The 24157-nt window shown below is 35.1% G+C and overlaps 1 protein-coding gene across 3 annotated transcripts; it reads left to right on the top strand.

Moving 5' to 3' along the window:
- The first annotated feature begins 1421 nt into the window (after positions 1-1421).
- Positions 1422-23900, top strand: hnrnpua (heterogeneous nuclear ribonucleoprotein Ua). 3 transcript variants are annotated; one of them, XM_087289961.1, is made up of 14 exons: positions 1422-1960; positions 3896-4010; positions 5711-5784; positions 5941-6080; positions 7686-7785; positions 7871-7983; positions 9688-9951; positions 12335-12454; positions 13927-14055; positions 14145-14313; positions 15959-16234; positions 19818-20038; positions 22096-22188; positions 22744-23900. In XM_087289961.1, the coding sequence occupies exons 1-14, from the start codon at positions 1546-1548 to the stop codon at positions 22792-22794; spliced, it is 2280 nt and encodes a 759-aa protein (XP_087146087.1). In that variant the 5' UTR covers positions 1422-1545; the 3' UTR covers positions 22795-23900. The 3 variants fall into 3 exon arrangements, with proteins under 3 accessions (XP_087146087.1, XP_087146086.1, XP_087146089.1); XM_087289960.1 differs by having other exon boundaries at positions 22093-22188; XM_087289963.1 differs by lacking the exons at positions 19818-20038; positions 22096-22188; positions 22744-23900 and adding an exon at positions 16770-17451 and having other exon boundaries at positions 15959-16332.
- Positions 23901-24157: the final 257 nt, after the last annotated feature.

Raw genomic sequence — 24157 nt, 5'->3', positions numbered from 1 at the left:
TTTAAAGTGGTTTTGATGCCTTTTTCATAAACAAAGAATAATGTTTTTTAGCTATATATCACCATTCTATATTGGACAGCTTTTTTAATTTGATGACTGAACCTACAAATTGAGTCAGATAAACCTAAACAGTGATTGCTGGATCAGGGGCAAGGTCATAAGAACAAGCCCCAGAGTAGAATCTGAACATTTTGCTCCAAATCTCAAAAGGTTTTGGCCATGACCAAAAAATATGTCCTATGAAGCCTTCAGCTTCACATTTATTACATTTACAGGAGATAGAGGACTAGAATTTATTAAGCTTAACCCTATAGAATAATGAAGCCAATGCACACTTTTATATTGGATTAGGTGTCTTGAGTTAATAGAACATGTCAAGAGTTTAGATGCAAAAAACATCTGAAATTTCCATAGAAAATTTACTTTTTTCTCAGCATCCTTTGTTTATGTTGAGATATTTTACTTTAAAGCCCAGGAAAAGGACTTAATCTTTGCCATTTAAGTGATATGAATACACATAAAAAATACTCCTTTTAGGGAAATGTTTCAAAAGGCATTTAGAGGTTTTTGCATCTTCACACTCTTATGTATTTATTATGACCTTGATAGACTTTTTCCAGTCCCCATTGGTAATTATAATCTGTAAATCTTTCAAGAATCTTTCAAATACAAAGTAGATATGTCAAACTGATTATTACAAACGGCTATAAAATGGGAAATCAAAATAGAGGCATCAGGAGAGGCAGAAATTAATTTATATACATCATGTTCATCTGCTCATCAAGTGGCCAAATTCTGGCTTTCTGAGGAAAGTGAAATGAGATGGTGAGTTTTTTTTTTCTGCTACACTTTTTAGTTTAAAACAAGTTTGACCATATATTTTTAAAATGATGGATGATAAAAAATTTGTATTTAAAAATAAGTATGTTTTTATTTTTCTTTATTAATTTTTTATTTGAATAAAACTCATAGCATTATTTATATAACTGTAGTAAATTAAAGTTTAAATGCAAATTCTTTGTAATAAAGCAGTATAAGCACTCTAGAAAATATTTTTAGTACGTCAAAAAGATTCGGCGAAGATTAGTAATTAAAATGTCACTACAATGCATTATTTAAACCTCATAATTGAATAGAAAATGAGGTGAATAACTGCAGAAAAGGTCCACTTTTTCAGAAAAAAGAGCCACCCTATCTAAAGGACTGTAAAATATCTAATTAAATTCCATGTTTAAAAACAGAACAAAAAATGCCTTAAGTTTTAAACAAAAAAGCCACACAGACAATACAATTTCTAAAAATTGTAAAACTACGTCTATTATCTTAAATCAATATCGATATTTACGGTAGTCTCATACGCGCTCGGCTATAACGTGCTTTACGGTAGATTATATAAAGCTGAGCTGGCCTTGTTCCGCTTCGACTGCTGCCTACAGTGACCGCACCGCGCGTTAACGGACAGTCCGCTCACAACAACCTGCCCTTTCCGTTCATATTTTCCGTTCATAATTGCTCAAATACACAAGTCTGAAGACGACGGTCACAATGAGCGCTATAAACGTGAAGAAGCTGAAAGTGAACGAGCTGAAGGACGAGCTAAAGAAAAGGAGTCTGTCTGATAAAGGGCTGAAGGCGGATCTTATGTCGCGCCTGCAGGCCGCACTAGACGAGGAGGCGCTCTCTGGTACTAACGGCTCCGAGCGTCGGTACGAGGACGGAGGAGACCCCGCCGGCAAAGACCTGGAGGAGGACCCGGTGGGAGAGAGCATGGAGGAGGAAGAAGAGGATGGAGGAAACGCGGAGGCCGAGCATGATGATATTATGGAGGAGGAAGAGGAGGACGCCGGGGTAGAGATGGATAAATCGGATGAAGACGCTCTTCTTAAAGATGATGATGGTGATGATGATGAAGATGAAGAGATGGAGAAATTCGATGAGGATGATGTGGCTCTTGACAAGGGTGAGATTATACGATGAAGATCGAGTAATTCATAGTTACTTTGTGTATAATTGGGCTAAAATAATTCATACTGTCAGCAGAACGCGTATACTGGGGTTTGTTATGGGCTCATTGCTGCTGTCCCATTTGTTTCTCCTTGAGTTACTGCTACAGTTTCAGGTTATATGATTTACAGCAATAGGCTTTACTTTGCTAAGTATGTAAGTATTTTATTTTATTCTAATCTAATATAGCTAAATGTTATACATAATTATATTAATTATAATAACATGCATAATATAATACAATGTATTTCTTTTTATTTCAAATATTTATTTCTAATAAAATATAAACTTATATTTTTACGTAATTTAATTATTTTCTTATTCCTATTTCCTTTATTTAGTGTTTTATAATTTTATTGATTATCCAATAGTTTTTCAATATATATATTTTTATGGTGAATGCAACATCTTCTTTACATTGTGCTACATATGTCAAACCTTAATGTAATACATATTTCATTAACCTAATTAAAGTATGAGAAATATCTGCAAATTAAATGCAAGAAATAATGAAAAAAATCCATTGTTATTTTTTTTTATTAAAAATGTACATTTTGATTTATTCATTTTATTTAATTGATCCCTTATAATGTCTTTGCACCAGTACACAGTTGAAGTCATAATTATTAGCTCCCCTGTTTATTTTTTCCCCAATTTCTTTTTAACGGAAAAGAAGCAGATTTTTTCAAAACATTTCTAACCATAATAGTTTTAATAACTCATTTGTAATAACTGATTTATTTTATTATTGTCATGATGACAGTAAATAATATTTTACTTAAGAATTTTCAAGATACTAGTATTCAGCTTAAAATGATATTCAAAGGCTTAACTAGATTAATTATTAACTAGGCAGGTAAGGGTTATTAGGCAAGTTATTGTATAATGATGGTTTGTTCTGTAGACTATTGGAAAATATGTTGCTTAAAGGGGCTAAAAACTCAAACACTATATATTTCATGTTTATTGACTACATGTTTTTAGTGGAAGTTAAACTTTTTCAGGTCCATAGATGCCCTACAGTATTGAGGAGCACCTCATGGTATTCTTTGTTGTCATTTGGCAGATGCTTCTACCCCCTTTGTGCTAAAGGGGGGTTAGTGGCTTTAGCCTACATCTGTGACCATCAAACAGGCCTTATGATGCTATTTTAATTTATTATTTAATTTAAAATAATGCTTTAATTTTCAAAAAAATGTATATTATTTTCCACTTTCTCTGCATTGCTGCAGCTCTGATTGAGTTTTGGTTTCAACCAAGCCCCTTTCTCTGGATAGCCAATATCTCTGATTGGCCATCTGATTCAGTCAGTGCTCTGTGACACCTCATTCATTTGTATACTATAGTCATGAACATTAGAAAAGCATTTTAAAGCATCATATGGCCTTGTCAAGTCTCGCCACTCTTTTAATTATTGTCTTAAGACATTAAAGTCATGTAGGACAACAAATCAACGTAGTGACATACTGTTGAGTGGTATCGTCATTTCATTTGCGATACGAGTACAAGTATTTTAACAAAGCATTGACCCGATACTGGTTTCAGTATCGGTGCATCGCTAATTTTTATGTCACAACATTTGCAGTTCTTCAAGATGCATGCAATTTGAATATGTAAATGTGTGTTACTCAGCTCAAAATTGCACAGTTTGCAGTTGTCTTGGCATCAACCTTCTGTCTGTACTCATACAATCCCGCAGTGTACAATACCCGCACTGTCTGACGTCGCTCCTTGAGCATAAATTTTCTTTTAAAGCACTGCTCATTGCAATTCATGCATACCCTAAACAAGAGTATAAATCCTCCAGTAATTCTGTGGACCATCATGTTACATCATGCCTGGTCCAGCAGGGAGGTACTCTTCCTTACGCTTTATTGTTTGTTTTCCAAAGGGGATGCGGACAAAGACAAGAAAGATGAACAGAAGAATAAGAAGGGTGTAAAGAGACGCCGAGATGAACATGGAAGGGCCTACTTTGAATTTATTGAAGAAAGAAAATACAGCCGGTAAGAATTGTGCAGTCGGGCTGCTGGTACTCCTGAGGTTCCGCTGCACCTGAAAGATTTATGAGCAGTTCTGGCAGTAAAGAGCCAGATCTGACATCAGTGCAAAGAAACACACATTTTTACTGACCATTTGAAATAATTTTGAGCTTATAATAATATTAAGGGCATCTCTTTCACCTCAGTGCTCGGGCTGTTAAAGAATGAAATCAATGTGTTTTGGTGGAAGTTATATTGTATGGGTTATTGTTTTTATCAGATATTATGTTTAAATCGTATATTCTTCTTTTGTGTTATTATTATTGTTTATGTTGTGTTTAATTAATATATGTATTTGTTTATGTATTGGTGATATGCTAATTTGTCTTTTTTCTTTTTCCAGGTAATGCATTCACAACCACTAAACATTTTTATACTCTTAAAATGTAAATGTTAAACAATGATGAAATCAAAATGGTTATATTTAAATATGTATATTAATGCTGCACAATATATTGTTTCAACATCAACATTGCGATGTGCGAATCTGCAATAGTCACATCACAGGATCCGCAATGTCATATTGGGATTATAAGTAACCAGAAAACACGTCTCGTATCATGCGATTTGTGAAGTCGTTGCAAAAGACTTTTATTATTTTCTGTCTTTGTTTTAAAGGAATGTGACTAAGATTTCAGGAGAATTTGAAGCATTTAGGCACAAGTTTGTCGCTTTAATGGAGATGAATTGTGTTTAATTACTTAATACAGTAGAATAAAAACTGTGCAGTCTTAATTTACTTTTGATCATTAAATTTTTTAACTTCAATACTGTTAAACTGTCCAACCAAAAACCATTAACTGCACCCGCAGCTGTTTTTCAGTCATTTAAAACCCTCATGTCCCAGTCAGATCTCCAATTATGTGATGTTCACATTTATCTTGTGGATATTTCTCAGTAGTTTAGTCATTGTTGACACTGTTATTTTGTTTAACTAAGTGTCTGCTTTATATATATATATATATATATATATATATATATATATATATATATATATATATATATATATATATATATATATATAATTTTTATTATTGTTTTTTGGATAAGATTAATATTTGTGTATAGGGAAAATCTATTCATTCATTTCTGCTTTTTATACTTTGACTATTTTGTACTCTATTTTTTTATTTATTTATTTATTTTTCATATAGTCATTTTAGAAAAAGATTTTCATATTACAATGTATACAGTATTGCAGGAAAACTAAACTAAATATTTTTCCCAATATTGTGCAGCCCTAATATATATTTTAAAAACTTATTATTCACTTAAATATATTATATTTTTTTTATTATTATTTATTGTTTATAGATTTTATATATTTTTAAATATTTTATTTTAATATATAATACAATTTTTAAAAATACCAACACAATATCAATGTTTTAACTTCTGATAAGTAAAAACCCTTTGACAATTTTTGAGAAATCCAGAGAAAATTATCTTTAAAATGCCTTTATAAAAAAAAAATTACAATAATAAAAAAAAATGGCTGTGATGCGCGCGCGCACACACACACACACACACACACACACACACACACACACAAATAAATGGACTTCAGATGCAAAAAATCTGACAGACTTTTGCATCTGAAGGCTAAGTGTATTTCACTTGATTACAAAATAGTAAATCAGCTAAATTATTTTCCTTTCTCTCAGGGCAAAGTCTCCTCAGCCCCCTCTGGAGGAAGAAGATGAAGAGTTTGATGACACAACCGTGTGTTTGGACACCTGTGAGTATGAAGATCTTACTTAAAAACAACTCGCAATATGTTTTTGATGCAAAATACTGGTGATATGGTAAAGCCTGCAGGTCACAACATCGTTTCTGCTGAATGTGCAGTCAGTCTGTAGCTTGTAATAAATACAGTCTCGTCTTTTCTCTTCAGACAACTGTGACCTGCACTTCAAGGTGTCTCGTGATCGCTACAGCGCCTCGTCTCTTACGATGGAGAGCTTTGCCTACCTGTGGGCAGGAGGACGAGGGTCTTATGGAGTGGACAAGGGCAAGGCTTGCTTTGAGATGAAGGTGAGAGTTCGCTCTTAAAGGCAAAATATGTACAATTTTCTCTAATGCTGTGCAAAGATTAATTGCATCCAAAATAAAAGTTTGTTTTGAGATATATGTATAGTGCTGCCTTTGGTGATTGCCTAAAGATAAATACAAAAAACAATGCATGTGGAATAATTACAGCAGTTGCTGTCATTGATCTTATATGAAGAGCTTGCAACATCATATGATGTCGTGTGCAGGTGCTGTAGTGCTGTCCCATTTTTTTAGGGAAAGATTTTGAAATCCTTTACCTTCACACTCTGTTTCAAGGGCCAAGGGGTAGGTGTAAAATAATACAATAGGGATTGGGCCTTGGTTGTCAGCAGAACATATTAATGTTTGCCCACTAGCAGCCATTCCCCTAATGGTGTAACATCATGTTAAAACTATCAATATGGTATATGCCGAGCTAGTGCTGTTCCCATGTTGATACACTTCTGGTGACCTGTTATTGTGAACTTTTTTTCCCTTTTATACGGTTCCTTATACAGCATCGATGTTGTAATGTCATTAAAATATATTCAGTTAAACGAACTTTAGCATTTATTTAGTTGCTCAAGCGTTAAATGAGACAAAAAGCTGTTTACTCGCACGCGCCTGTCAGAATCGGCACGCTAACGCAGAAGCTCCATTGAATACACTGGGGTAAAATAAATGCTCATATTATAAAGATATGGCAGGGGAAATGTAATTTAATGCGGTGCTGCTTGTACAATCTGAGACCCACTTTAAATCGGATATCATTTTTAAAGAAAACAGACCTTAAACGCACCGGATTTTGCATTGGCATTCAATTCGCCGGAAGCGCTTAACCCAGGTTACTGGCAAATTAAAAGTCCTATTAGCATGCTTCGGCATATACCCCATTGAGATCTCTTTAAATAAAAAATAATAATAATAAATAATGATTCTCTGTTAATCCAGAAAAAAAAATTACACGTCTTGATCAAATTATCCGGTTGATTTAGCTAAAAATGTTTGTTTTTATTTTTTGCATTTATATTTGAGATTGTTATAAAATGTTATGAATGGGAAACAATCAGATTTATCTGCTATGTACAGTGCTCAGCATATATAAGTACACCCCTCACAAATCTCTCTTTTAAATTCATATTTTTTATAGGAAGCTATACAATATTATATTTGTGCATACACATTAGATTAGTCAGTGTTAAAGGCAAATCTGGAGCTTATCTAACAAAATAACTTTCGATAACGGTCAAACTAGTACAGACAAATTTACTTGTTATAGAAAAATAATAAAAACAAATTTTAAAAAGAGGAAAAATCAAGAAAAGCAAAAAAAAAAAAAACTATTTAGTTGAAATGTTAGAGGTTGTAATTTTTTTATTTAATTGCATTGTCTTTCAATTTCTGAATATGTTTGGTGACTAAAATATAATTCTAATAAATATATCGGTTTAATAAATCTGTTTTGTTAAAATGCACCAAAATACATCGCCTATATTCACTGAGAAATGGATACAAATATTCATCTTCAAAATGGAGTGTACTTAAATATGCTGAGCACTGTAATGGCTAAAATGGAAATAAACATACAAGTACTTCCACTGTGAGCAGGTTATCGAGAAGATCCCTGTTAAGCACATCTCCAGTAAAGGAATTGAAGATCACGATGTCCTGGTGGGCTGGTCATTGGCCAACAGCTCTTATCTGCTGGGTAAGGAGGGTCTTTATATTTAGTTCGAAAATGAATTTTTTAGAGGCGAACACCTAAATTCAAAGTGCATTCTTTATGCTGACAGGAGAGGAAGCTTACTCGTATGCCTTTTCAATGACGGCCAAGAAAACCAGCAATGCTGTGACAGAGGACTACGGGGAGACTTTTGACGAAAATGATGTTGTCGGTTGTTTTATTGTAAGTATACATGTGCTTTTAATCTCTCAGAATAAGTGTTTAACCACTGTGCAGTTGCTACTCTTGACCATTAAGTGGCGCCATGTGTATACACTACCATTTAAAGAGATGGTTCACCCAAAATTTTAAATTCTGTCATCATTTACTCACGCTTCACTTGTTCCAAGCCGGTTTGATTTAGTGTTATGACTGCGTTGCTTTGGATTGTGTTTTTGTATGTTTTGTCTGTTGTAGGTTATGGCGAGACTTTAGCGCACCTGATGCTTGTCAGCTCCCTTATTTAAACTCAGTGAGAGAGTTTACACAATCATCCATACACTAGCACTGACAACACCCACCGCATCCATTCATTTGCTTTTCAAACTGATTGAACATCCTGATACTGATGTTTTGATAATGTTATTTTCAATTGTGTTAGAATAGATATTATTTTTGACTTTATTTCACTGTGTCGTCTCCATTAATGTAACATCTTTGAGCCGGTTGTAACATTTACTTTCTTCTGTTGAACACAAAGGAAAATATACTGAAGAATGCTAGAAAAAACAGCCACTGACTTCTATAGTAGTCCATTAGTATTTTTCCCTAGTATTGATGTTAATAGATGTTTTTTCTACATTTTTCTGAATATCTTGTTTTGTGTTCAACAGAAGAAAGAAACTCTTAAGGGATTGGAAACCACTTGAGAGAGTAAATAGTTTTATTGAGAAACAATTGAGAGTGAGTAAATAATGAGGGAATCTTTGGGTTTATCTAGCCCATAATGGACTGTAAGATGTTAAGGAAATGATTACTTTTATAATTAGTATTTGAGTTTGCATTTAATTATTTAAAGTTATGACAGTAAAAACCGTTATTGTGCAAACGTTTTAATATGTTTTAATGTTAAATGGTAATCTATTAAATTGTTTTTTTCTATAATAAAAAAGTCATGAAAGAAGTTTTCCAGAAAACTTTTGAAAAGCGACTCTTTTTAAACTTGGTAGAAATAAGAAATGTTTACTGAAGACCACGTAATCTCACAAGAAGGATTCTTAAATTTTACATTCTGATGAAAACGCTATTTTTGTTTTATTTCAGTTTTTATTTTATTTTAAATTTTACTTAAGGTAATTTTGATTGTGGCAGCGACACGGTGGCTCAGTAATTAAAGATGAAGTCATAATTTTTAGCCCCCTTTTATTTTTCTCACCAAGTTCTGTTTAACGGAGAGAATATTTTTTCAACACTTTTCTTAACATATTAGTTTTAAAAACTCATCTCTAATAACTGTTTTTTTTTTTGTCTTTGCTGTGATGACAGTAAATAATATTTGAACTAGATATTTTTCAAGACACTTCTATACAGCTTAAAGTGACATTTAAAGGCTTAACTAGGTTAACTAGGCAGGTTAGGGTAATTAGGCAAGTTATTGTATAACGATGGTTTGTTCTGTACACTAAAGGGGCTGATAATTTTGACCTTAAAATGGTGTTTAATAAATTAAAAACTGTTTTTATTCTAGCTGAAATAAAACAAATAAGTCTTTTCCCAGAAGAAAAAATATGATAGGAAATACTGTGGAAAATTCCTTACTCTGTTAAACTTCTTTTGGGAAATATTTTGACTATAACTGTATGTGTATATTAAAATTAAACAGTTCAAAATAATTCTATGTGCTAATTCTGGTCATAGTATATCATGGTTTCTGTGTTTATTTGCCAGAACTTTGATGGAGCAGAAGTGGAAATCTCCTTCTCCAAGAATGGAGAGGATCTGGGAAAGGCGTTTACAGTGAGTAAGGATGAGCTAAAGGGAAAGCCGCTCTTCCCGCACGTCCTCTGCCACAACTGTGCTGTTGAGTTCAACTTCGGCCAGCAAGAAAGCCCATTCTTCGCTCAACCGGATGGATTTACACTCCTGCAGCAGATCCCCGTTCATGATCGCATCAGAGGACCGAAGGGCCCAGAGAACAAGAAAGACTGTGAGGTCAGTTTCATATTCAAGCGGAACGTTACATTTTCTACATTTTTAATAGTATTAAATCAGCCATGTTTTAGGTTTATGTTTATAAATGATGTCATTGATGACGCAGGACTCAGATGGGGGACAGGAAGTGACTCTTTCTATAAAGGAATCGCTATCAGAATGTCAAAATTATTCTGTTTTTATGTTGTTTATAATTGTTTAAATCGGCCAAAATAAGAAATGCCTAACAGCTTTTATAGGCTTCCAAAAGTTTTTACTCATAAAAGAGGGAAAGTTTAAGAAACTGGCTGAAAAATGGGGGAAAAGGTGGCATGTATTAAAAATGTATTCAGTACATCCATGTGTACAAGCTTTTTTTGAATGCAATAATTTGTCTGACAGTACCTATAGTTATTAAATAAAGGCCTGGCTATGTGTATAAATAGGTCAATGCGTTATATAAAAATCAGATACAAGCACCAACACACTTATTTATATTCTCCTGGAATTTGTATAACACCCTGCCATGTAATCGCTGTGATGAAATCTCTATCTTGTTTTGCAATAATCTAAGCCTTTACTGGCGTTTTGGTGGAATAAACAACCGTAACGTGAACATTTATATCTATAAATGCAGCAGCAGTGAATGTTTGGTTTCTTGATGGTAAATTTTATTGACTGAACAAAAAAAAAATGCAACTCCTGCAACCAAAACTAGATGTTCATTATTGTGGAGCACTTTTTTCCCTTTTAAAATATATGAATAATAATGTAGACTATGCATCCACGCTTTTGTATATAGTAATTTTTATTTATAATAAACATGTTTTTAACCACATTGTAAAGTGTATAGTGTGTACAAGAATACCGTAGCATAGTAAACTCATAAACTGTAATAAATCCTGTAACGTCATAATGTCATTGTGATAATGTCAACACAACGTCAAGCTGTTACTTCATTAGACATTAATATTTGGTTGATTTTCAGGTTGGACATTGACGTCGGCCTGACATGGGGTTCTGACGTTTACCCGATTTTCATTTCCAAACAAAATGCAATGTCACCATGACGTTGGGTACATCCATGTCAGTCTGACGTCATGTTGACATCCTGTGCTTGCTGGGTAGCATTCAGCTTAAAGTGCAAATATAATTCAATTCAATTCAGCTTTATTTGTATAGCGCTTTTACAATGTAGATTGTGTCAAAGCAGCTTCACATAAATGGTCATAGTAACTGGATCAGAGTAGTTCAGTTTTTAGTGTTTAAGTTCAGTTCAGTTTAGCTCAGTTCAGTGTGGTTTGAAGTCATTATTGAGAGTCCAAACACAGAGTAAATTCCTCGATGAGTAGCTTTTCAGATCCTGAACCATGCAAGCCAGTGGCGACAGCGGAGAGGGGAAAAAACTTCACCTATAGGAGAGTGAAGAAAAAAAAACCTTGAGAGAACCAGACTCAGTTCGGCACGACCATTTTAATTTCTCCGCTGGCCAAAAGTCTTGTGCAGAGCTGGCCTAACTAGATTAATTGGGTTAACTAGGCAAGTCAGTGGATAACAGTGGCTTGTTTTTATAGTGAATCATAAAAGAGGGCTAATATTATGGAATTAAGTTATCAATATTTTTTTATTGCAGGCAAAAGACATAAGACTTTTGCCTAGATATATATAATTTATATTAAATAATATATATATTTTAAAGAGTTTAAGTTTCACAGGAGGGCTAATAATTTTTTCTTCACGTATATGCTGGTGAAGTGTGGATTTATGGCTCAGTTCAAATGAAAAAAAACTCATTTTGATCTAACAGCCTGTTTGCAATACACAATTTAATTACAATATGAAGGCATAAATTGATAAAGTGCTATAAAACAAACACTTGTATTTTGTATGTTCTCTTTCTGGTGGCTCAGTGGTTAGCACTGTGGCCCCCTTCAAGAAGATCGCTAGTTAAAGTCCTGGCTGAGTCGGTTGGCATTTCTGTGTGGAGTTTGCATGTTCTCCCCATGTTGGCGTGGGTTTCTTGCCTGTGCTTCGGTTTCCATCACAAGTCCAAAGGTGTGTGGTATATGTGAATTGGATGAACTCAACTGCCTGAAGTTTATGAGAATGTGTGCGAATGCAAGAGTGTATGGGTGTTTCCCTTTAACCGGTTGCGGCTGGAAGGGCATCTGCTGCATAAAACATATGCCGGAATTGTTGGCGGTTCATTCCGCTGTAGTGACCACTGATAAATAAGAAACTTAGCCGAAGGAAAATGAATGGTTTCTTTTTATTAGACTGATGAAATAGCCTTTATATAAGCCACATGTGTATGAAATAGTGTTTTGTTGTTGTTGTTTTATATATAAAATCAGTGAAATCTGTGAAAATCATAAACACTGAAATCCTCTGCAAATCCTCTCAGGTCATTGTGGTGGTCGGACTGCCTGGATCTGGAAAAACGGAGTGGGTCACAAAGCACACAGAAGCCAATCCTGGAAAATACAACATTCTGGGGACGGACACAATCCTAGAGAAGATGATGGTGAGTGTTAACAGACGACAATGCATCTCATTCACTAAACATGCGTGCGCACACATTTTGCATGAAATGTGTGTGTGGTAATTTTACATCATGATTTATCAACATTTTTCTTAAATTTATTGTAGATGTACATTAAAAGGTTCGCCTGAACCTTATAAACATGTATAAAACTACATATAATTAGATACATTATTTACTGGGTGGATAAAAAATAACTAGATGTTAAATATTGATAATACAGTATACCTTCACCGGCCACTTTATTAGGTACACCTTACTAGTATCGGATTGCATCCCCTTTTGCTTTCAGAACTGCTTTATTCCTTCATGGCTTAGATTTAACAAGGTACTGGAAAATTCCAATGAGATTGTGGTCCATATTGACAAGATAGCATCACGCAGCTGCTGCAGATTTGTCGGCTGCACATCCATGATGCAAATCTCCCGTTCCACCACATCCCAAAGGTGCTCTATTGGGTTGAGATTTGGTGAATGTGGAGGCCATTTGAATACAGTGAACTCGTTGTCTTTTTCAAGAAACCAGTCTGGGATGATTTGCGTTTTATGACGTGGTGCGTTGTCCTGCTGGAAGTAGCCATCAGAAGATGGGTACACTGGTCATAAAGGGATGGACATGGTCAGCAACAATACTCGTGTAGGCTGTGGCGTTGACACGTTGCTCAATTGGTACTAATGGACTAATGGTGTGCTCAGAGATGCTCTTCTGCATACCTCGGATATAACAAGTGCTTATTTCAGTTACAGTTGCCTATCTATCGGTTCAAACCAGTCTGGCCATTCTTCTCTGGCATCAACATGGCATTTGCACCCACAGAACTGCTGCTCGCTGGATATTTTCTCTTTTTCAGATCATTCTCTGTAAACCCTAGAGATGTTTGTGTGTGAAAATCCCAATAGATCAGCAGCTTCTGAAATACTCAGACCATCCCATCTGTCACCATCAACCATGCCTTGTTCAGAGTCACTTAAATCCCCTTTCTTCCCCATTCTGATGCTCGGTTTGAACTGCAGCAGATCGTCCTGACCATGTCTACATGCCTAAATGCATTGAGTTGCTGCCATGTTATTGGATAATTAGAAATTTGCGTTAGCGAGTAGTTAGACAGGTACGCCTAATGAATATGTAGTTCTTTTCCTTTGTCTTTTTTTTTTGATGCCATATTTGTCTTTTTCCGGATGAGTGCCTCTTTGCTTAAAAGCCTTTATATGTAGTTGGTTTGGGCGTGTATTATGCAAATTATTAACCTAGTTTACACAGGCACTCACAAGACTCCAAATTCACTAGCAGAAGAAGGAGTTTAAGAACAAGCTTGTGTGTGTAGGTCTGTGTTGTGAATTGAGCAGTAATTTTTTTGAGTGGTTCAAACGTGTGTATGAATATGAAAACATACACATGCAATGTATTATTACAAAAATTACATTACCGATGTGTTTTTGATGTTTCGATTCAGATTTCCACGCTGAAACGACAGATGAAAGACGTGACAAAGCTCTTAGAGATTTCCCTGCGTGCTCCTCTGTTTCTGGGTAAATTCATTGAGATCGCAGCACGGAAAAAACGCAACTACATTCTCGATCAGGTGAATAAACTAAGTGTCATATTAAACTATACAGTAATCTCTGCACCCTGTACGTGTGACGTTAAGTTCATTGTTGTATTTTCGTTTAGACCAATGTTTCAGCTTCAGCCCGGAAAAGGAAAATGTGCCTGTTTGCCGGGTTTCAGCGTAAAGCAGTGGTCGTCTGTCCGACAGATGAGGAATATAAAAAGAGGACGCTGAAAAAAGCAGAAACTGATGGCAAAAAAGTACCTGAACAGGCAATCAGAAAAACCAAGAGTAAGATCTTTGCTTCAAGCTGAACTTGATCTAAATTGTGTGCAATATTGTTGTTTTAGCATCATGTATTATCTGTAAATTGTAATGCTGTTTATTAGGTGCTTTATTATGATTGTATTTATTTATTTATTTAGTTTGTTGACACTTATTTATTCACACTTAATTGGTTTAGGTTTTAATAACTCTTCTGTTGTATGCTTCTATCGTAATTTTGTTAGTTTTGATATATATATATATATATATGTGTGTGTGTGTGTGTGTGTGTATAATTACGTTTTTGAATCTGTATTTTTGTTTTTGATTTTATACATTTCCTACTTATAAAAACTAAATTTAGTTTTAATTATCATTAATTATTTTAATGATCAAAATTTGTTATAAAATCAAAATTAATAAAAAAACAAAAACAAATTAAACTTAATTTATTAAATTAAGAACAATCTATCTAATATTTGTAATATTTACATTACATATTGTTTTAGTTTATTTTACACGGGCATGGTTAGGAGGCCAGTGGGCCAAATTGGCCAGAACACTTTTGTTTGTTTGTTTGTTTGTTTGTTTGTTTGAAAGACATTCTGGGATTTTTAAACTCCACGTTAAGGTCTGGACCTCGGTTTAATGTCTCATCTAAAAGGCAGTGCTCACTGTGCATTATAGAGTCTCCATCAATATACTGGGGTGTTAGGGCTGACACAGATCGCAGTTTGAGCACCTGCTGCTGCTCTTACTAACACCACTTCTGGCAGCAACATAGCTTTGTTCGTATACTTTATTGTCCCTTAAGGGGAAATTTTCTGTGGATTCAGAGCACTTCAGCAAGTTCTGACACAATAAAAATAAGCAAATATACAAAAGAATTACATACAGGGAAAAAGCATAAGCACACTATCGATCAGTGTTCAATAGTCTGATTAAGACTGGGATAAGAGTTCTTAATGACACTCAAATGCAGCTTGATAAAAAAAAGTACATGATTTACTTATCAACACCAAAGTACCATAACCTTCGTAGGAAATACAGTCTTTGATGAAGCTTTTTACAGATTCGGTTTACGTGAATGTCCCATGTTAGAGACCTGTCTATGTAAATTTCCGAATACTTGTAGGACTGTACCTGAGTGATTTCTTGATTATGTACAAACACTGGTAAATGCTCAACAACACAATTTGGATCAAAGATTGTTTCCTTTGTTTTTTGTTTTCTTTTGTTTTTTGTATTTTTAAAAAGTTTTCATCACACCACTCAACAAATGAATTTCAGAAAAATAAACAGAAACAGGATTTTTTTTTTTTTTCAGCAAGCTTAAAATCTTAAAATGATCATATTTTCGTCAGCTTTCCTTGTGGTCCCGGCGCAGCCCTGCTTAGCTTCAGTGGGAGACCATGTGAGAGTTGCAGATAACTAGCTGCCGGCAATACATCTGTTGTATTTTTAAATAAAAAAGCAAATAATAATTATATTATATTATTATTATTATTTGTGTTTTATATTTTTATTATTCTATTCTTTCCTTTTTTATTATTTCCATTTAATTTTTAAATATATTTTACATTATTGTTATTTTTTTATTCAAAGCAAATGCTGTTGTGCTTCTGTCTTTTTTATTAAATAAAAATAAATGTTAAATCTTCTGCTCCTTCAGGAATATACTCGTTGCCAGTGGAAGGTGATTGCTTCAGTGAAGTGCTGTATGTGGAGCTGCAGAAGGAGGAAGTAGCCAAACTTCTTGAACAGTATAAAGAGGACAGCAAAATCTGTTCTCTAGAGCCGAAACCCATCCAGGCAGGGGTTCAGTCCAAGAGAAGAAGCTCAAAGGGACGAGGAGGAAAAAACATGTTCAACCGTGGTGGAGAAGGAGGACTAGCTCAGAGAGGAGGAGGACGAGGAGGCTTTCCGCACAGAGGAAACTTCATGGGTGGTACGTCAATTCATTCACTTCAGTTCAGCGCCACCATAGATGCATACATTAGATGTCGCCTACCCTGCAGTTGTCTATTAGAAGGAATGCGTCAATATGTGCCCTCCAGAAACTTGCGTTCTGTGAATGAACGTCGCCTCGTGGTTCCATCCCAAAGAGGGAAGAAATCACTTTCGCGAACGCTCACGCTCAATCTGCCCAGTTGGTGGAATGAACTCCCTAACTGCATCAGAACAGCAGAGTCACTCTCTACTTTCAAGAAACGACTAAAAACTCAACTAGTTAGTCTCCACCACACTTTCTAATCTGCAATTGCCTCTCTGAATATCACACTAACTGTACCCAAAAAAAAAAAGAAAAAAAATATCCAATACTACTAATACTTCCCTTCTTAGACTTTACAGACCTGAAACTTGCCTACAGCACTTATTCATTGTTGCTCTTAGTTGTGTAAATTGCTTCCTTGTCCTCATTTGTAAGTCGCTTTGGATAAAAGCGTCTGCTAAATGACTAAATGTAAATGTAAATGCAATAGAGCCGCTATTTTAGTACAGGGTAGCGCTCCTTTGAAATGAATGCGGGACCAAGGTGCAGTGGAGGACTGTGGCCATCCAAAACCAGAGATATACACATACATCTATGATCAAGAGGTTTCCCGCTGGTCATTATGCAAATATTTTTTTTAATTACTAAAATTATAATTTTACATTACTTTTCTACATCAATGGATGAGTGGCTGCACGGGCATTGCTGACAAAAATATTCCACAGTTTTTTTTTGTTTTTTTTTTAAAGGATTAATCATTTGTGCAGTCATGTTTTGACCGCTAGTTTGCCGGTGATTAAAATTAAGCTAAACAGCAGGGGCCTCATGTACGAAGACTTGCGTTGAAATCATACTAAAACATTGCGTACGTACAAAGCTGTAAATGTGCGTACGCAGTAAACAATTCAGATGTATGAAACACTGCGTACGCCGAATCACACACACATTCCCTTTGTACGTCCGAATGAACGTGAAACTGACAAACGTGCATAAGCGCAAAATCCCTCCCCCGTATGAATATGCTAATTACTATACGTTGGCAAAACCAACCAAAAAAGCAATGTCAAAAGCAAGCTAGAAGAGAAACTTTGAACAGAATAGACAGGTAGACCGAAGAAAATGGTGTTATTTGAAAGTTTGTTCTCCAGAATTAATAACAAAAGAAAAAAAAATAGAGTGGGAGAGTTTAGCTGACGTGGTTAACACAGTTGGGTCTGAACATCGCACTGAGTAGATAAAAAAAAATAGTGCAATGTGTAGGTGTAAAATGTTGTTGTATTTTAACAGCGCGAGTGGCGTTGCTCGTAAAACGCATGGCAACATGTTTTGACACATTCAAGCATGAACTCGGTTCGAATCCAGCGTCTGATGAAGACGTTCTTTTTTTTTTTCCCCGCTACATATCAGATTTTGCCTACTCTTCATCACGAGGAAGACAAGTAGGAATCGTTAATAAGTGTGTGCATCATATATTATTTGCACATTTATTGAATGGAAATGTTTCTGATTCACGTATACAAATTCGTCTTCAGGTGGCACTTTTATACCAATGTGTGTGCAGTCTATCGCTCCGATTACATTGGGAAAACCGGCAAACGCTGCAAATTGCACTTTAATGTTTGGCTGGTCAACTGCATGGTATGGAAATCTTATATACCTGCTAGACATGCGGATGAACCTGTTCCATTACACAGCTGCCATTACACGGCTCAAAGATGTAGTGTGCAATTTAACACAACTGCCTCGAGTAGTTGCCAATGGAATTAAATCAAACACACACAAGAAATGAACGTACGCCAGGCATGAAGTTGGTGTGGAAGAACGCACATTCTCACGTTCATTTCATTGTTGGGAAATCCAAACGCGGGCATGAAACCTGGCGTACGCAAAGTTTTTGTGCGTACGCAGCATTGATACATGAGGCCCCTGGTTATTAAGAATCTTGAATAGGCTACTATAGTGATGAAAATCTGCTAAAAAATGTCAAACTAAACATAGATATTCTCGACACATGAAACTGTAAAGCCTGCAGCCCACAACAAATGTGGAAAGTTATAGTTTATCATATTTAACAAACCATTTACTATATTTATGTGATTTTGCTCACATGGACAGTTTAGTATTAATCAGATGATGTCATTACGCTGCTCTGCCATCAGCCAATCGTTGCATTGCTGATCATGATTTTAAGGATCCATACATCTGTACTTCACAACACACAGCGATCTCAGATCAGTTCAATCAGACATTTTTATCTGATTCACAAACTTGTTTGAAGTACCAAATTAGCCAGAGATCAGTTAAATCATCTTATATCATTTAAGGTATGAAGAACAGACCCCTGGTGTGCATGGGCCTTATGAGTAGTTCAAACTACAACATTTATGAGCCCTTTTAAATGAAACATTCTACTTTTTGCACAGTTCTGTGAAATCCTGTGAAACTCTTGTGCAAAAGAAACGCCCACAAAGAAGGAACACAGGAAATTCCCTTACCATTGCATTAGGAAGAGACAGATTCAACAGCATTATAGCATTAGTATGCACTTTTTCGCAATGTCACCATCTTTATTTTACTAACTTTCTGCAAGATGACCTCATGCATCAAAAAAATCAATACTACCATCTAGTGGACTGTAACAGCTTTTTTACCATCCATCCAAATAGTTTTATAAAATATATAAATAATACGTAAAGAAGTGTTATAAAATTTAAGTGCTGGGCAGCGATGAATCGTGATTATGCAAACAATTTAAATGTGTGTAGTGCTTATTTTTTATGTGTATATGTAAATACACACAAACATGCACATATTTGAGAATGTTTATAATTAGAATTCAAAAAAAGTGTATATTATGATAGAAATTATTTATAAGTTTAAGTATCTTTGTGTAACCCACCGGTCCTATTACACCCAACCTGGTCTGAGCTTAGATCGAACCGGTAATTCTTTGCATGAGAGTCAGTTGCTTAAACAAGGAGGCCATGGCCTCTAGCATCTGTCTCTAGAGACGTTTAGAGGTCAGAGGAGTGAGGTTTACCTGCATAGCACATCACAAGCTGGCCTCTGTTAAACTCACCTCCTATACCTCACTGCCATCCCGGACGAGCCCCCGTGTGTAACCCACCAATCCTACTGCACCTAACTCGGTCTGAAGTGGGATTGAATCGGCGATTCTTTGCATGGAGTCAGTGACTCTATCAAGGACCATCAGGAGCACTAGTGTCTGTCGCTAGAGCACCATTAGAGGTTAGAGAAGTGAGGTTTACCTGCATAGCACTTGCCAGCTTCCCTCTGTGACATATATTACAAACCACTTTATATATAGTTTTATTTCTAAATGTATATTATACACACACATATATTAAGTCAAAACAAACTTTTATTTTGGATGTGATCAATCTTTGTACTTTAAAATATTGATGATATATTGATAGCTCGAAGTAAATGGACAAAGTCGAACTGCTTCAAGCAGCCTGAATGAGAATGTGACACACTTCAGAGTGTAATCATGTGATGTTTTCTTTTTGTTCGGCAGTGCCTATTCCTCGTGGTGGGTTCAGAAGACCACCGATAGACTTCCTTCCTCCGCATGCCTTCAGAGAAGTCTTCAGTCGGGGCAGTTTCAGCCGGGGCATGGTGATGCCCAATAGAGGCGGTGCTCCCAGACCGGGACCAGGACGGGGAAACATGGGGAACAGAGGAGGAGCCATGCACAGGGAACACATGGGGCACGGTGGAGGGGGCAACTTTAACCAGGTGAAGCAGCACTATTGGTTGAATATTAAAAAAGCATTCTTATCTCACACCAATCAGATATGCATTCAGAAGTAGCAGCTTATTGCAATATACACTACCGGTTAAAAGTTTGGGGTCGGTAGGATTTTCAAATGTTTTAAAATGAGTTTCTCCTGCTCACCAAAAATACAGTACACTTTGTAAAATTTATAAGGAAATGTTATTGCACTATAAAAGAACTGCTCAAAAATAATTTGATTCAATTTTATCATTTATTCCAGTAATTTTTGATGAAATTTCAGCTTCATTACTCCAAACTTCAGTCACATGATCCTTATAATCATGAAATCACTCTAATATTAATTATTATTATTATTATTATTGGTAATAGTAATAAAAGAAATAATGACTGGAGCAATAATTTCTTTTCTAACTACATACAATAAGAAAGCAGTTATTATTTTTTTTTTGATAAATATTTAACAATTTATTTACCTTTAATAAATGTCGGCTTGATGAACAGAATAATAATTAAAAAAACATGAAAAACTAATTCTGACCACAAACCTTTGACATGAAAATGTTATATTAACTTTTATTGTCATGATTTTAGTAATACTTTGTGTAGTATAAATTAAGTATTTTTATTTTAAATGTTCTGTTATTGTAAACCTTTTTTTATTGTAATCTTTAATTTAGATACTTTTGTTTTATTTCAGTTACATGTGGTTGTCAAGACACACTCTAAGTAAAGTTTTTCAAAGATTTATTTTTTTTTTTTACGTTTAAATTATTGCGTTAAAAAAAGTTTTATATCTGAAAAAATGTATTTAGTTGCCATGGCAGGATTTGCATTTATTGTCAATGTTTTGTTCTTGTAAAACTTTTTTTTTTTTTTAATCTTTATTTTTGTTATTATTGATTCAATTCCAGTTTATTTATATAGAGCTTTTTACAATAATTTTTGTTTCAAAGCAGCTTTACAAAAGGTGACCATTATTGCATTACAATTACATTAATTAACGTCAACCGGATTTTCATATACAACCAAAATTCAAAGTTAGTCTGATATTGTATGCTAGCGTCAATTTTACGCCTGTGTGACGTCCGGTGTAGAGCTGCACGATTCTGTAGATGTAAAATAAAGGTTAATATGAGTCTGCAATTATTATTGTTTTTTCTAAAACATATGGTAGAACAACAATAAAGTTATTATGTGTAGGTCTACTGGTTTCTATAAATAATTCTAGTCTACTTATAATAATTCTGATGTTGAATTATGTTTGAGATATAGGCCTATGCTTGCAATCTGTCATTGAGAACATTATTAGACCATTTAATTCACTGGTAAAATCAACATTATATAGGCTAGAGTACTTTAACTGACACTGTAAACATTTATTTTCATGCACAACTGTGTGTTCTCTATGAAAGAAAAAACATCAAATGCTTGTCGTAATCATAACTCTAAAATGCGATATGATCATTTAAATGATGTGCACGCTTTCGGTTTCATTTTCACTGCTAAGTGCTGTTCATACTTCGCGCGAGGCTCTCAAACGATCACTCTGTGCAACAAACTGAATATTATTTACAACTTTATTACCTGTTATTCACAGCCTATGCAGGTTCTGTTCACTAAAGTAGCCGCGCGCACATTCTATCATTAAGTAGGGCGCACGCCCGCCCTCTCTGTGGTAACAGCTCACGGTCAGCAGCTCACGTCAAGTGTGATTTCGCGGCCGCAGATACAGCATTATATGAAGACAAAAATGACATTTTTAGGTAAATTGTACCTTATAAATACAGTATGTGACTCCTTTAACATCATGTGGAGGTGTCCAACAATGAAAACAATGAAAAGACTCGTGCAGCCGCCTTTGCTTCTCTCACAAACTTGAATGGCAGAATCGAAGAAATGCTGGATTAAAATCGTATAGGGGTTCGAATCTTTTTTCCATTAATTGTGCAGCTCTAGTCCCGTGCCTGCTGGGTATATTTGTTAGTTTGGTTTTGAAATGTGGGTAAACTTGAAAAAGTGTGAACATTGAATCATAAACCTGCTGTTTCCACAGAAGTTCAGGGGTCGAGGAGGAAATAATCGAGGATTTAAAAATGGCAACTTCAGGATGAGCAAGGCACAGGCTTTCAACGAAAGCTGGCAACAAGGGGTGAGTCCCTCAAATGTTATCGTGAAAAATAATTATTCTATAAAAAATTATACATATTAAATCAAACTATTATTTTGTATTTGATTTATTTATGGCGGTTCATTCCGCTGTGGCGACCCCAGATTAATAAAGGGACTAAGCCGAAAAGAAAATGAATGATTTAGTTATATTTTGGTAAGGTAGTAAAAATGTGGGTGGCACCATGGCTCAGTGGTTAGCACTGTTGCCTCACAGCAAGAAAGTTGCTGGTTCTAGTCCCGACTGGGCCAGTTGGCATTTCTGTATGGAGTTTGCATGTTCCCCCCTACAGTCCAATGACATGCAGTATAGGTGAATTGGGTAAACAAAATTGGCCATGGTGTATGAGTGTTTCCCAGTACTGGGTTGCAGCTGGAAGGGCATCCGCTGTGTAAAACATATGCTAGGATATGCGGTTCATTCCGCTGTGACGATCCCTGATAAATAAAGGACTAAGCCAAAGGAAAATGAATGAATAAATGAATGTAGTAAAAGCGCATCCTTTAATTATTTTTGTCTGATCTTTTTCTTTGACAGTTCTGTAATCGGAAGCCATGGAGTCATCCGTACAGTCCTTCATATTACTGAAAATAAGCTCACGTGAAGAACATCAGCTTTAACTTCAGAAGTCAAACATTCGCTTTATCTATTGTCTTCTTTTTAATAGGACATTGAGGAGAAATGACTCTAGAGCTTTCAGAGCTTCACAGGCTTTTTTTTTTATTATTGATATTTTATGTATGTGTTTGACCGCAGACTTGTATGCCAGTGCGGTTTAATTCAGGTCTCTTAGTATAACTTCAGGGTGGGATGTCTGACTTTTTGAAACTTTCAACTTTCTGATTTTTATGTGTGTGAATCTTTGTGTAGCAGTAAATCTCAGTAATATATGGAGGAATAGAGAAAGTTACATTTTAAAAGTAATCTATTACAATCTTAAGTCTGTATAAGTGTCAGACAAAAACATAAATAACATGACGCATACTTTCACATTACGCGTCTACACTTTCTAGTTCACCCAGAAATAAAAATTCTGTCATTTACTTATTCTTGTTTCAAACCTTAATGAGTTTCTTTTTTTTGTTGAACACAGAAGAAGATATTTTGAAGAAAAAAAAGGATAAACAAATTCTATGGAAGTTGATAGTTACTGTTTTGAGCATTCTTCAAAATATCTTCTTTTGTATTCAATAGAATAAAATAAAATAAACTGATGAATGTTTGGTTCCACTTGAGTGCAAGTATAGTGTGTAAATTTTCATTTTTTGGGTGAAGTGCAGTTGACTTTATTAGTTGGCATTTGATACAAACAATTACATTAATCAAATCAACTCACATTATTATAAACACACAGTTTCCCACAGAAAAAACCAACAAACAAACATCAGGTTAAAACAAAAATCAAGTACTTGATATATCCTAAAATATTGCAATTTATTATGAGCGACCATTGACGATTGGGCAAAGCTATTTCTATAATGTTTTGTCCGACTTAAAAACCATTGCTTTTACTAACACATATAATTAAAAAGAAGAGTGACTCAAGATTGTAATATATTACTTATAAAAATGCCTTTACCCAACATTCAATATAAGAACACCATTGTCAATGAACTTTGCAGTTATATGATGAACATGCTTCTGCTACAGTTATTTGTTTAGCTGAAAGAATATAAAACATTTTTTTGTCATGACAGCTCTCTGAGATTCAATAATTGGTAATGAATGTGGCAATGTTGATGTGTTTGGTCTTGGTGGAATAGATCTGCTACGCTGCTGCTGTTTGTTATTATGGTAGAATAAGTACCGAGACCTGCTACTGCCAGTATATTCACAGACATATCATCTGAGAATATAACACACTCGGGGGCGGACTGGCCATAGGGAGCACCGGGACATTTCCCGGTGGCCTGACGGTCTATCTGGCCTGCCACCTTGAGTCTGACCTGAC

The sequence above is a fragment of the Danio rerio genome, chromosome 17 (genome assembly GCF_052040795.2).
Source record: "Danio rerio strain M-AB ecotype USA chromosome 17, GRCz13ab, whole genome shotgun sequence".
Classification (NCBI taxonomy): Eukaryota; Metazoa; Chordata; class Actinopteri; order Cypriniformes; family Danionidae; genus Danio; species Danio rerio.
Note: the sequence above shows the minus strand (reverse complement) of the source record. Positions and strands in the feature narration are given on the sequence as shown.

Coding starts and splice junctions, on each gene's coding strand:
- hnrnpua (XM_087289960.1), top strand. CDS start 1,546: ATGAGCGCTATAAACGTGAAGAAGCTGAAAGTGAACGAGCTGAAGGAC. Junction 12,455..13,926: donor CAATCCTAGAGAAGATGATG/GTGAGTGTTAAC, acceptor GTTTCGATTCAG/ATTTCCACGCTGAAACGACA. Junction 14,314..15,958: donor GGCAATCAGAAAAACCAAGA/GTAAGATCTTTG, acceptor CTGCTCCTTCAG/GAATATACTCGTTGCCAGTG.